The 10,853-nt window shown below is 62.8% G+C and overlaps 1 protein-coding gene across 2 annotated transcripts in view; it reads right to left on the bottom strand.

Annotated features, from left to right (window-relative positions):
* ADAMTSL4 (ADAMTS like 4) overlaps positions 1 to 9,457 on the bottom strand; it is a 10,790-nt gene extending 1,333 nt beyond the window's left edge. For both annotated transcript variants that reach the window (XM_039246326.1, XM_039246327.1), the window contains exons 1-16: positions 9,387 to 9,457; positions 6,850 to 6,955; positions 6,584 to 6,641; positions 5,953 to 6,308; positions 5,095 to 5,770; positions 4,745 to 4,847; positions 3,993 to 4,129; positions 3,459 to 3,663; positions 3,053 to 3,225; positions 2,802 to 2,913; positions 2,517 to 2,702; positions 2,218 to 2,347; positions 1,686 to 1,890; positions 926 to 1,102; positions 495 to 701; positions 167 to 346 (exon numbers count right to left, since the gene is read on the bottom strand). In XM_039246326.1, the coding sequence (XP_039102257.1) occupies positions 167 to 346; positions 495 to 701; positions 926 to 1,102; positions 1,686 to 1,890; positions 2,218 to 2,347; positions 2,517 to 2,702; positions 2,802 to 2,913; positions 3,053 to 3,225; positions 3,459 to 3,663; positions 3,993 to 4,129; positions 4,745 to 4,847; positions 5,095 to 5,770; positions 5,953 to 6,308; positions 6,584 to 6,641; positions 6,850 to 6,869 (2,925 nt within the window). In that variant the 5' untranslated portion in view covers positions 6,870 to 6,955; positions 9,387 to 9,457. The remainder of the gene's footprint in view (positions 1 to 166; positions 347 to 494; positions 702 to 925; positions 1,103 to 1,685; positions 1,891 to 2,217; positions 2,348 to 2,516; positions 2,703 to 2,801; positions 2,914 to 3,052; positions 3,226 to 3,458; positions 3,664 to 3,992; positions 4,130 to 4,744; positions 4,848 to 5,094; positions 5,771 to 5,952; positions 6,309 to 6,583; positions 6,642 to 6,849; positions 6,956 to 9,386) is intronic.
* Between the last annotated feature and the right edge of the window lie 1,396 nt (positions 9,458 to 10,853).

Here is a 10,853-nt window from a genome sequence, read left to right as displayed (position 1 = left end):
GTGGACAGGGCCCACCTGTCCTCCACGTCTACAGGAAGTAAGACAACGGTAAACCATCTGCAGGGGGCCCCAGTCCCGGGGTGGGGGGTGGGGGGGAACACCGCGGGAGGAGCCTCCCTCTCCCTGGAAGTCCGCACTGAGCAGGGCAAGGGAGCCAGGCGCTCACCGGACTCCAGGGCGTAGAAAACCAGCGGTCCCGGCAGTCCTGCCCCTGACAGGGCTGCAGAGCGGGGGGCCTGGGCAGGTGGGAACAGTTGCCGGGAGAGGTCACGCGGAATTCCGTGCCCAGTTTGGACACGCAGATGACGTCTCTGCGCTGGGTGCCGGAGCCACAGTCTGAGGAGCACTGAGACACAGGAAGGGCAGGCTGTGCAGGGGGCACCGAGAACAGGGGCCACTCATCCCCCCCCCCCCGCAGGGGATCCCACGATGGGCACACACACACACACACACACACACACACACACACACACACACCCTGGCTCTTGGCTCACCTCAGCCCAGGGCCCCGTGTACCAGCACCACGTCATCTCGCAGGGTCCCAGGCTGCAGGCACGCATGTCAGGGGGGCGGCTTCCGGGCGCACAGCTCTGCTCACTCGTCCCTGCTCCCACTTCCTCCTGGCCCGCCCCCTGGGCCTCCCCGCTCCCAAGGCAGACCACAGACCGTCGCTGGATTCCCGTCCCACACTCAGCGGAGCACTGTTGAGGAGGTGATGGATAGGGGAGGGGGAGTGTACCCCAGACAAGAGGGACCTGTGCGGGGCTCTAGGACCCTAAGGTGAGCTTTTCTCACTTATCTCTGAGTTCCCAGCATTGGCAGCATCTAGCACACACTAGGGCTACTGATGTGTACCCTGCGTGCAGAGGTGTGCTGGGAAGAGGGATCCTGGGGGTGGGACTTGGAGAAGGGGTGCGGGGCCCACCTTGGAGCTCCAGTCGCTGTGGAACCAGGCTGTAGTACAGGGCCCCATGTCACAGGCCTCCCTGCTGGAGGGCCGCGGGGGGCCAGACGCACACTCCCTTTCGCTCACTTCGTCGCCATTGTTGCCCACGCAGCGAACCTGCCGACTCCTCTGGCCACGCCCACACCGCACGGAGCACTGAGGGGAGGAGAGCTTCCCAGAGCCTGGATTCACAGGCTTCCCCCTAACCCTCTCTCCCCCCCCACCCTCCCCGGCCTCCTCCGGCTCCAGGTTCTATGAACCAGGACCTGCCTTCGGTCCCTGCCTGGGCGGTTACGGTTAGTGCCTTTGTACGCTGGGGGGCAGGCTGGGCACGTGGCTCTGGGCCCCCAACCCCTGGCTCAGTGTCTTATCTGCTTTACAGATGGGGGCTGCACGAGAGATCTCGTTTGTGAAAAAGCTTCTGCTGATTAAAACGATTTGGAGGGGCACCCGGGGGGGCTCAGTTGGTTAAGCATCCAACTTGGGCTCAGGTCATGATCTTAGAGTCTGTGAGTTTGAGCTTCTCATCGGGCTCTGTGCTGCCAGCTCAGAGCCTGGAGCCTGTTTTGGATTCTGTGTCTCCCTCTCTCTCTGACCCTCCCCTGTTCACGCTGTCTCTCTCTCTCTCAGAAATAAATAAAAAACATTGGAAAAAAGAAAAACCACTGCTGTAATTCACTGGTGCCCATCCGTCTAGGGCCCTTCCCTCTCCGCAGCCCCCTCACCCAGTCCCACTCACCTGGCTCCAGGGGGAACGGACCTCCCAATGGCCACAGAGGCGTAGCTGGCAGGGCTGGGTGACGTTGGGCCGGGGTAGGTGTCCACAGCGCTCCGGGGGCACTGAGGAGCCCCCGCCCCCAAACTCCTGGCGGCAGCGGAGCTGGCGGTGCTGCGTGCCTGGCCCGCAGGAGCGGCTACAGGATGTCCACTCACCAGCCTCCCAGCTGTGGTCACGGGGGCAGGAGAGAGACACCGAGAAGAAAACAGAGATCGGAGATGTGCGGGGCGAGGCATGACGGGCTGGGCAGGAGACCCCGCACAGGAGAGGGAGTCCCTTGGGAACCTGCGATCTGATTCTCCGCGGGGTGCGGGCGCCAGTGTCACTCGCTGTCTGGGGGCCGTAAACCTTTCTAACGAAACCCTGTCTCCATGCAGCCTGGTCTCACGTTCCCCGGTCCGGGGTCCAGGTGGGACCCTGCACAGCGTGGACGTGCCTGCCTGGACACCCACCGTGTTCTAGGACCCCAGCCCTCCCTGTGGGTCATACTCACTAGGGGGGGCACGGGGGGCCGTGGCAGGGCTCCTGGGAGGCCGGGGGCCTGGCTCCCACCGCACAGCTGTGCTCCTCCAGTTCCTCCCCCGACTCGCGAGAAACGCAGAGGAAGATGGGACGCCAAACACCTGAACGGGATGAGAGAGAGATGGGGCAGGCGGGGGGAGGGCTCAGAGCCCGGTGTCGGTGGGGTCCCAGGCACTGGACTCGGACGGGGTGTGGAGTGGGGTCAGCAGTGCAAGGTCAGGGATTCAGGCTAAGGATGCCCGGGACGCAGGCTGGCGCGGGACACCTCACCTTTTCCACAGGATGCTGAGCACTCCGAGTGTCCCACTCGTTTCCAGTATCCAGTCGAAGCCCCCAGCGGCGTCCGGGGATGGGGTGGAGCGTGCATCTGGGGGATCCGCACCTGACGCTGGAGAGTGCCTGGGGTCCGGACAGGGCGGGGCGCCGGAGCGGGTGGGGGCTCTACCCTCAGAATCTCTGTGAGAGGACAGTCATAGTCGAATTAAATGCCCCCCACTGCCTCCAAACTCCCCTTTCAGCCCCTCCCTGCTGCCTAGGTCTGGGGAGCAGTCTTACCCTGTCGGAGGTGGGGGAGGCGAGGCTCTGGGGTGGTGCTCTCAGGGTTTGGAGGAGGTGAAGAGATAACATACTGATAAAAAATGCCTGGGTTTTCCTCCTGAAAGATCACCTGGGGAGAGAAAGAGGAGGTGATGACCTGTCTGCAGAAGCAAGAGGGGCAGGCCCCTGGCCTTCCGCCCCATCCGGAGACCCACCGCTTTGTCCTCAGAGGGAAAGCCCCCACCGCCCCCCACCAGTCCCAAGCTCACGTAGACATCCACAGGCTGGGTGGTGGGGCCTTGGGCCGACAGACTCTCCCCCTTGCCCTCCTCTCGCGAAGGACGGTTGTACAGGAAGACAGTCCCACTGGCCGTGTAGGACCCAGGGGGGTCCACAGCCCAGTTTCCATTGATGATGGACTGGCCCCCGGGGCCTCGAAGGGCTGAGCATTGGAGATCAGGACACCAGATCAGCCGTGGCGTCCTTCCCCTGGCACTCCCTAAGCCACGCAGAGCCCCAGGTGCCCCGCGCACTCTTGCTCTCTCTCCGCAAGGCAAGGAGCCCCTGACTGCTCTCAGCTTGGCCCACCCGCTGTGTTCGGGGGAGGGGGGGGGCTGGGCCAGGAGACCAGGAAGGGAACGGGCCCCAAGAGTCCGGGAATCCTGGAGAACTCACCGAGGTAGTTGGAGCTGGGCCGAAGCTGGGCGATGTGGAGCTGGGAGGCCCCCGCGGGAATGGACAGGATCTTCTGGTAGCCCAGAGGGCCCCCCCGGCCTGTGAGGTTCCCCGAGATGAGGCGGCAGGTGGACTCATCACCCCCACAGACCCCACAGCCATCGGGACGCCTGCCGGAGCCGAGGATCCCGTCACAGCCAGGGCTCTGGGGGGGAGCGAGGCAGTGGCCGCTGGAACCCGTCCCCCCCGCACCCCAGCTTCGTCCTCGAGACTCCCCAGTTCGCCCTGCACCTTGATCTTCACACTCCAAGTGAGAATGGGTCCCTCTGCCAGCCCTCCAGCCCCAGCGAAGCATGGATGTGCCCGAGGGTGTCCTTCCTGCATTCACCTCCCGGCTTTGGTCTCACTTGTGGGGGTGGGGGGGTTAAGAACTCTCCTCTGTGTGGCCTCAGCCTGGTGTTCTGTTTCTGTGATGACGACTGAGGAGCCCGTGTGTGCCTGCCTGAGTGTGCGTGCACACCCCACCCTCCTCACCAGACAGCGTCCGGCCACACAGATGTCCAGGGCTCCAGGCTGACACAGGGTCCCGTCCTGGACCTTTTCGGTGTGACGGACATAGAAGCGGAAGCCGCGGGGACGGCAGTTCAGCTCACAGCGTTGGGAGCCCTGAACTAAGAAACAGGGTGGAAGGGCGGTTCGCGGGGGTCCTAGGGGGGAGGTTACTGGCGAAGGTCCCATATCAGCTCTAGGGCACCCGGAGGTTGCCTACATCATTATGGCTGAGGGGAATGTGACAATTCTATATTCTCGAAGGTTCCTCGGAGGGTCACACAAAAGCTGAGTCCAATCAGTTGAGGTCACCGAGACCAGCAAAGAGGCTGTGAATCGTGAGAGGAGATACTCGCACCCTACGATTATGTGTGTTCACAAAGGGGCTTCTTGGCATCAAGCTGACACAGGTCTAAGATCAAGTGGATGGTCACTTGAGAACAAGTGGTCTGACACCCGCCAGGGCCCACAGTGCACCACGCACTGCTGTCACACCGAATGGGACGTCTCTAACCCTGCCCCTCTCGGGCCATGTCCACCCCACCTCCTGGGATGGGCCTCCCGGAGGAAGGCAGCCGAAGGCACCTCCGGACCCTCCCTCCCCCCAGCCTGACCCCTCTGCTTAGTTCCCCTCTTAGGACCTACAGAGGAGACCTGGGGGGGGGTGTCTCCCTCTTCCCATCATCCCCCTATCTTAAGCCAGTTCCGCTCCCCCCAGGGTGGGCGACAAACCTCACCTTCTGTGAAGGGCTCCCATTGGTACAGCTGGCCCATGAACTCCTGGGAGTCAAAGGCTGCACACTGCAGGGCCCGGGGGTCTGGCTGGTCAGGGGGGCAGGGCTGAGGTGGGGGGATACAGAGGAGTCAAAGCTGGGGAGGAAAATGGGGGTGTGGGTCAGGGCTGGATTTGGGGGTGTGGGAAGGAAGGTCAGGTGTGTGGAAGAGCTCCAAGGCCCCTACCCTGAGGAGGTCGGATGCCAAGGCCCTTCTCCCTCAGGTCCCGGTCTGACAAGCTGAGGACCCAGACTCAGGGTCAGGGAAGTAGAATGGCAAGTCTGGGGAGGGGACGGTCCAAGGAGGAACTCACCGCTAGGCTGCAGGCTCTCAGCTGCTCGCTCTCCCCAGAACATCTCGGGACAGGGCTACTGGGAGCAAAGAGACTCCAGAGGGAACTGGAGTGGGGACCAGCACTCAGCAGAGGCAGCCAGCCGTCTGGGTAGTGAGGGACAGACTCCACGTGGGACCCGTGAAGATTCCCCCCAGGGCTCCAGTGCTCCGGGCTCTGGTGACCTCTGCCCCGAGGGACAGAAAGGAAAGGATTGGGGTGCTTCTCGACCCTCTGGGGACTGGCCCGCCCCTGGGATTTTGGCATTCTTGGCTGAGGGGACACATGGGAAGAGCTACTTTCTCCTGGGGAGGGGACAGACAGGGGGATGTCTGTGCCAGAGGCTCTGGGCTGGGGCCGTGTGGGGGCAGGCCTGCTTCTAGAGGGCACCTCTGCCTGAGCAGTTTGGGGACCTGGGGGCTCTGCTGGGGAGGACCGGGGGCGGGCAGACAGTTCTGTAGGCGGGAGTGGAGTCTGAGCCGTGTGGTTTGTGGAAGACGGCTCCGTTCTTGGAGTCGGGGGTGGAAGATCTGAGGTGTCGGGGTGCTCGGCTCTGGGCAGCCTCCTGGGGTGCCTGCGGTTCCGATGGAGCGGCATAGCAAAGGGCACTCTCCCATAACCAAACATTCCTGGCTTGATGGGCTCTCGAACCCGCGATCTGAGAAGGCGTAGAAGACGTGCAGTCATGGCCCAGGCCCACCCTGACCCAGCCTCCCCAGAGGACTTCCTAGCCCCAAAGACAAGCCTCCCTAAGAGCGCATCCTGCACTCCCAGGCCTCCCTTCCCAAGCCCCGCCCCTGGCCCAAGCCCCGCCCTTCTCCCCAATCCCCACAGCCTCACCTCCGAGCTCCTTGAATCTCCTGGGCCTCTGCTCTCCCTAACTGGGAAGCAGGACCTCGAAGGGGACCACCCCTGTCCCGAGGCTGCGGCCTGTACAGGGAGAGGGTTTCTCGGGAAGCCTGGGGTCTGAAGCCCTGAGCCCGAGGGAGCAAGGCTTCCGGATGTCTTGGGGGCCGGGGTGGGAGGGGCAGGCCCTGGTGGAGTTGAGCGGTAGGGAGCTGGCATGTCCGACTCCTGCGCTGCACCCCAACTCCACAGGGCTGGGAGCAAGAGCCCCACGGGGCCCAAGGACCCCAGAGGCCCTCAGGGCCCTGGCCCTCTTCAGGGGGTGTCTGAGTAGAGTGTCCAGACAACACCTATGTGGACAAAAAGGTCAGACGAAATTAGGATTTTCGCGAACTCTACACAGTATCCACTCCAGTGCCTGAGGGTTGGGGGCTGCTACTACTGGCCCAAGGTCACATTTAGTAGCACAGATGAGACTTGATGTTATTTGGCAAAGAGTTAGTGAGTTGGGGGTGGGAGGGAGTCTGGGAGGGCAAATGCGGAAGGGCCATCACTCCGTGGCCTGGACAAGGGGGTTGGAAGCCAGGGAGCGGGAAAGGGCCACAGCCTCGGGTCCCTGGCTTACCTCCTGATCCAGGCAGAGCTCAGGGAGGGACAGAAGCAGCACCAGGCACAACTGGGGCCTGCAAGCCGGCCAGAGGAGGTGTTATGACACCTCCCTACCCCCCTCACGCACCCCCCACCAGCGGGCTCCCCACATCCTGACGCCAGCTTCTCAGAAAGCAGAAGTTACTCATCGCTTGTCCCGGCCCGCCCAGTAACGGCCTTTCCCTCCCTCTCTCCCAGGGACAGAGCAGCCCCTCCAGCCGCAGCCCCCCCCCCCCCACTTACCTGCCCACCCACTTCTCCATCGCTCCTCCCGTGAAGCCCCAGGCCAGGGAGAGGGGACCGGAAGTCAACACACTACTCAGGCATCTGGGCGTGGAGGGGACGCGCTCTGCAGGGACAGAAGCCTGGTGGTTACCTCTCCAGTCTCCAGAAAGCCGGGGCTCGGCAGGGACGGCTCCTCAGAAGGACAGCTCTGCACGAGGATGGAGGTGGGGGACCAGAGTGGCCACGCTTTCTGCCCCTAAGGGTGACAGCGGGAAGGAATGCTGCCCCTTCCCACCGGCTGAGGCCAGAGGGTGGGGGTCTGACCTCAGCCTCCAGACGGCGGCCCAGGCCCCTCCCCCCAGCCTGCGGGAATCCCTCCGCCCCTCCCCCATCCCCACTGGGGACTGTCTCCAGGCCAGCTCAGGCCACACAGGCACACATCTTCCGTGTGATGATTTTCATCTGGTTCCTGCCCTCCCAGGGGTCCTGGACAGCTGAGGAGGGAGGCTTGGGTGAGGACACACCAGATGGCCGCTCGGGGGAGATGACGGGAAGCTGCTCTGGGCTTTCCGTGTCCTACCTGCGGCCCAGCCTTTTCTTCCCTTTAACGTTGGAGCCTCAGGCACATCTCTGCCTGCCTCCAGCACTTTCTAGCCGCAGGATAAACTAAGTGGGCTGATGGCTTCATCTCTAGAGAAGCAGGTGATCTTCCCATTGCGAGGTGACCTCCCTCCAATGAAGGCTCATTTCAGGTGCCACAGTGATGGGCTGGGGGAACCCAGGAAGGAGGGGTACAGCCAGAGCAGCTGTCGGCCCCCAGTCACAGACCTAGCATTCTGAGGAGCCGGGAAGTCCATCCTGAAGTCTAGCTTTGATCATCAGGGAGGTGGAGCTTGGAGCCCTCCCCTGGTCTCCAAGCCACAGCCTGCCCACCCCTCCAGCCCCCTGCTGCTCACCACGAGCCCTTCCTACCCCCACTCCTCAACCCGCTCTTAGTTCTGCTTTCCAGGAAAAAAAAAAAATGTTTCTGTTGGATCCGAAAGGCACCCGGGAGAGGAATCCAAGGAGCTGATGCCGAGGTGGGCCCACTCAGGGGCAGGAAAATGGCAGAGGGAAGGGCAGGAATGTGCTTTGGGGGTAGCAACGCTGGGCCTCCCTCCCCTCCCTGGGACCCCAAGACTTGGAAATCTGAGGCAAGGGTTGCAGAGGACGAGCCTGGGTGCACAGGGTCACCTCAGCTGCGTGGGGTGGGGAAGGGGTGGCTGATGGCTGCTCCCTTCCCTGGCTGGGCTGGGCTGCCCACTGAGGTCAGCCGCTCCACCCTGATGGGGACGTGGGGGCTCCGGAGAAGGGCCAGTGGTCCACCCAAAGCTTCGGCTCTCGGCCTGCCTCTGCTCCTTGACGTTGAAGACGGGAGACAGGGGCGGTGATCACCGTCTGCCCCTTCTCTGCTGCTGGGCACCCGCCCTCTCCACTGGTCCTTGGCCGCTGCCCCTCTCCGCTCCCCCCCGGGTCTGTACCTCGCTGCCTCTATGGGTCTACCCAGTACACATAATCCCATCCTGAGCTGGGTTTGGCTTTGGCAGTTCCCTGGAGAAGTGAGGGGTGGGGGTGGGGGTGACGTGAACTCCTGGAGCCCTGGCCAGGCCTGGCTCGCTCTCTGGAAAAGTCCTACCCCACCCCCTGCACAGCTGGGCAGGGGGCCGACACCCCCTCTGCTGCAGAAACAGACACACATTTGTGCTTCTCACCCCTTTTCATGTTCCTCATCTGGTGTGTCTCACTGCTCAGGGTGAGGAAAGGAGAGGTCAGAAGTGGTCACCCTGGTGCCAGGCTGGACACTGGTCTGGACAAACCTGGGCCATGGCTGGCCACACCTCCACACTGGCCAGTGAGGATCAAGGAGGAGAGACCCGGGAAGGGCTGAACCCTTGGATTCCGGAGGGACCCACTTCTGGGAAATGGGTCACTGCGGCAGGGGGTGGGACAGCTTGTTTCAGCGCTGTCTGGAGACTCCCTAGCCGGGGTCAGAACTCGGTCCTCCCTGCAACCGTCACTCCTGGGTCCTGGACGACCATTCCAACAGGTGTCCTTCCTTTCTAATCACCAGGCTGAGCGGGATCAGGGGTACCCCTCGGCATCCCTCCCAGGGTCCTTCGCCCCATCTCCACGACTGAAGGGGGGCAGGGGTACGCATCCTCGAGCAGCAGGGACCCTCCTGGAGGAGGCGGGCAGGAGGCGCCAGCGCGTGCGGGGAGGTCCCGGGTATGTTTTCCAACTGCGCTCCGTGACTTAGTAGGAATTTTGGCTGATCTTCCGCCCGGGTGATGGGGCCAGGCTTCCACCGGATCGGTACGCCCTCCCCAGAAATTCGACCCCAGGGACTGGAAGATCTTCCGAGGCTACAGAGCTGGGGCCGGGGTCGCGGCGGGGGCGCGACCGAGGGGCGCGGGGGCGGCGCGGGCGAGCGCGGCGGGGGCTCTAACGGGACCGGGGAGCGCGGGCGGCCGGGGCCGGGGGTCCCTGGGCGGGGTGGGGGCTGGGGGAGTCTGTACCTGCTCCGCGCGGCCCCGGCGGCCCGTTAACCCTTCTGCGCCCGGGCGCTCCCTGGAGGCGGCCTCGCTCGGCGGCGGCCACTCCGGCCCCTGAGCCGCGCTCGGGACACCGCAGCCTCTGGCCGCGGCTCCGCCTCCGCCTCCGCCCCCGCCCGCCGGCGCCCCGCCCGCCACGCGCCCTGCCCGCGCCCCTCGGCGGCCCCCCACCCCGCCCCCCGCGCGTCCGGGCCACCCACCGGGGGCCGCGGGCCCCGGCCGCCCCTGCGTGCCGGCGTCCGCCGACGGCGCGGGCAAAATCCAGGCCGCCCCTGCCGCTCCGGAGGCAGCCGTCACTCCGGGCACCGTCCCGGGGAGCCCTGCTCTGGGCCCGGCTGGGGCTCGGGAACCCGGGAGCCCGGCCCTGCGCGTGGCCGGGGGTGGGGGGCGCCTGCCCTCCAGCGCTGTGGGCGAGCCCGCAGCCGTTCCTGCCCTCTCCTCCACGCAGCCCTCCTGCGAGCCCGGTCCCCCTGCCTGTCCCAGACTGGGCTGCGCCCTGGGTGGTTGCGACGACTCCGGGACCTTAGGAGCCTCGGTTTCTTCTTCCGAAGCGTTGTCCACACGGGGCGCAGCAGAAGGCATGCGCTGACTCGGGAGTCAGAGGATTTGGGTTTGAATCTCAGCTCCAGGACGCTCTGGCTCTGCGGTCTTGGCGGCAGTTTCTGTGCGCAGTCTTCCCATCTGTAAAATGGGACTAATCTGATCTAGATGATAGGCCTGGAGATACGTCTGTCCATCCGTATCTGGAGGAATGCGCCCCAAAGGCGGAGTGAGCGGCCACAGCTGAGGAGGGGGAAATAGGCTTTCGCTTTTTACTCTACATGCTTATACAGTGTTTGACCTCACACCCAGAAGCGTGACCTAGGTTATTGGTTATGTTAATAAACAAATTATATATACAAAATGGCTGACGGAAAGTAGGTAATAAATGGTCACTACTATTTTTATTTTATTTTATTATTATTTTAATGGTCACTACTATTTTACTTTATTTTTTTTAACTTTTTTATTTTTTTTAAATATATATTTTTAAATTTATTTCTAGGAGAGAGAGAGACAGCGTGAGCAGGGGAGGGTCAGAGAGAGAGGGAGACACAGACTCTGAAACCGGCTCCAGGCTCTGAGCTGGCAGTCAGCACAGAGCCCGACGCGGGGCTCGAACCCACGAACCACGAGATCATGACCTAAGCGAAAGTCGGACCCTTAACCGACTAAGCCACCCAGGCGCCCCTGGTCACTACTATTTTAAAATTTTTATTTGCCCTCTACTCAGGAACCACATCCATATATTGTTAGATCTACCCATTACTTTAAAGCTTTTTTTTTTCCATTCACTTGTCAGTATTTTAATTTTTTTTTAATGTTTTTTTATTTATTTCTAGGAGAGAGAGAGAGACAGCGTGAGCAGGGGAGGGTCAGAGAGAGAGGGAG

This window comes from Hyaena hyaena, unplaced genomic scaffold (genome assembly GCF_003009895.1).
Source record: "Hyaena hyaena isolate Hyena2069 unplaced genomic scaffold, ASM300989v1 scaffold_284, whole genome shotgun sequence".
Lineage (NCBI taxonomy): Eukaryota > Metazoa > Chordata > Mammalia > Carnivora > Hyaenidae > Hyaena > Hyaena hyaena.
Note: the sequence above shows the minus strand (reverse complement) of the source record. Positions and strands in the feature narration are given on the sequence as shown.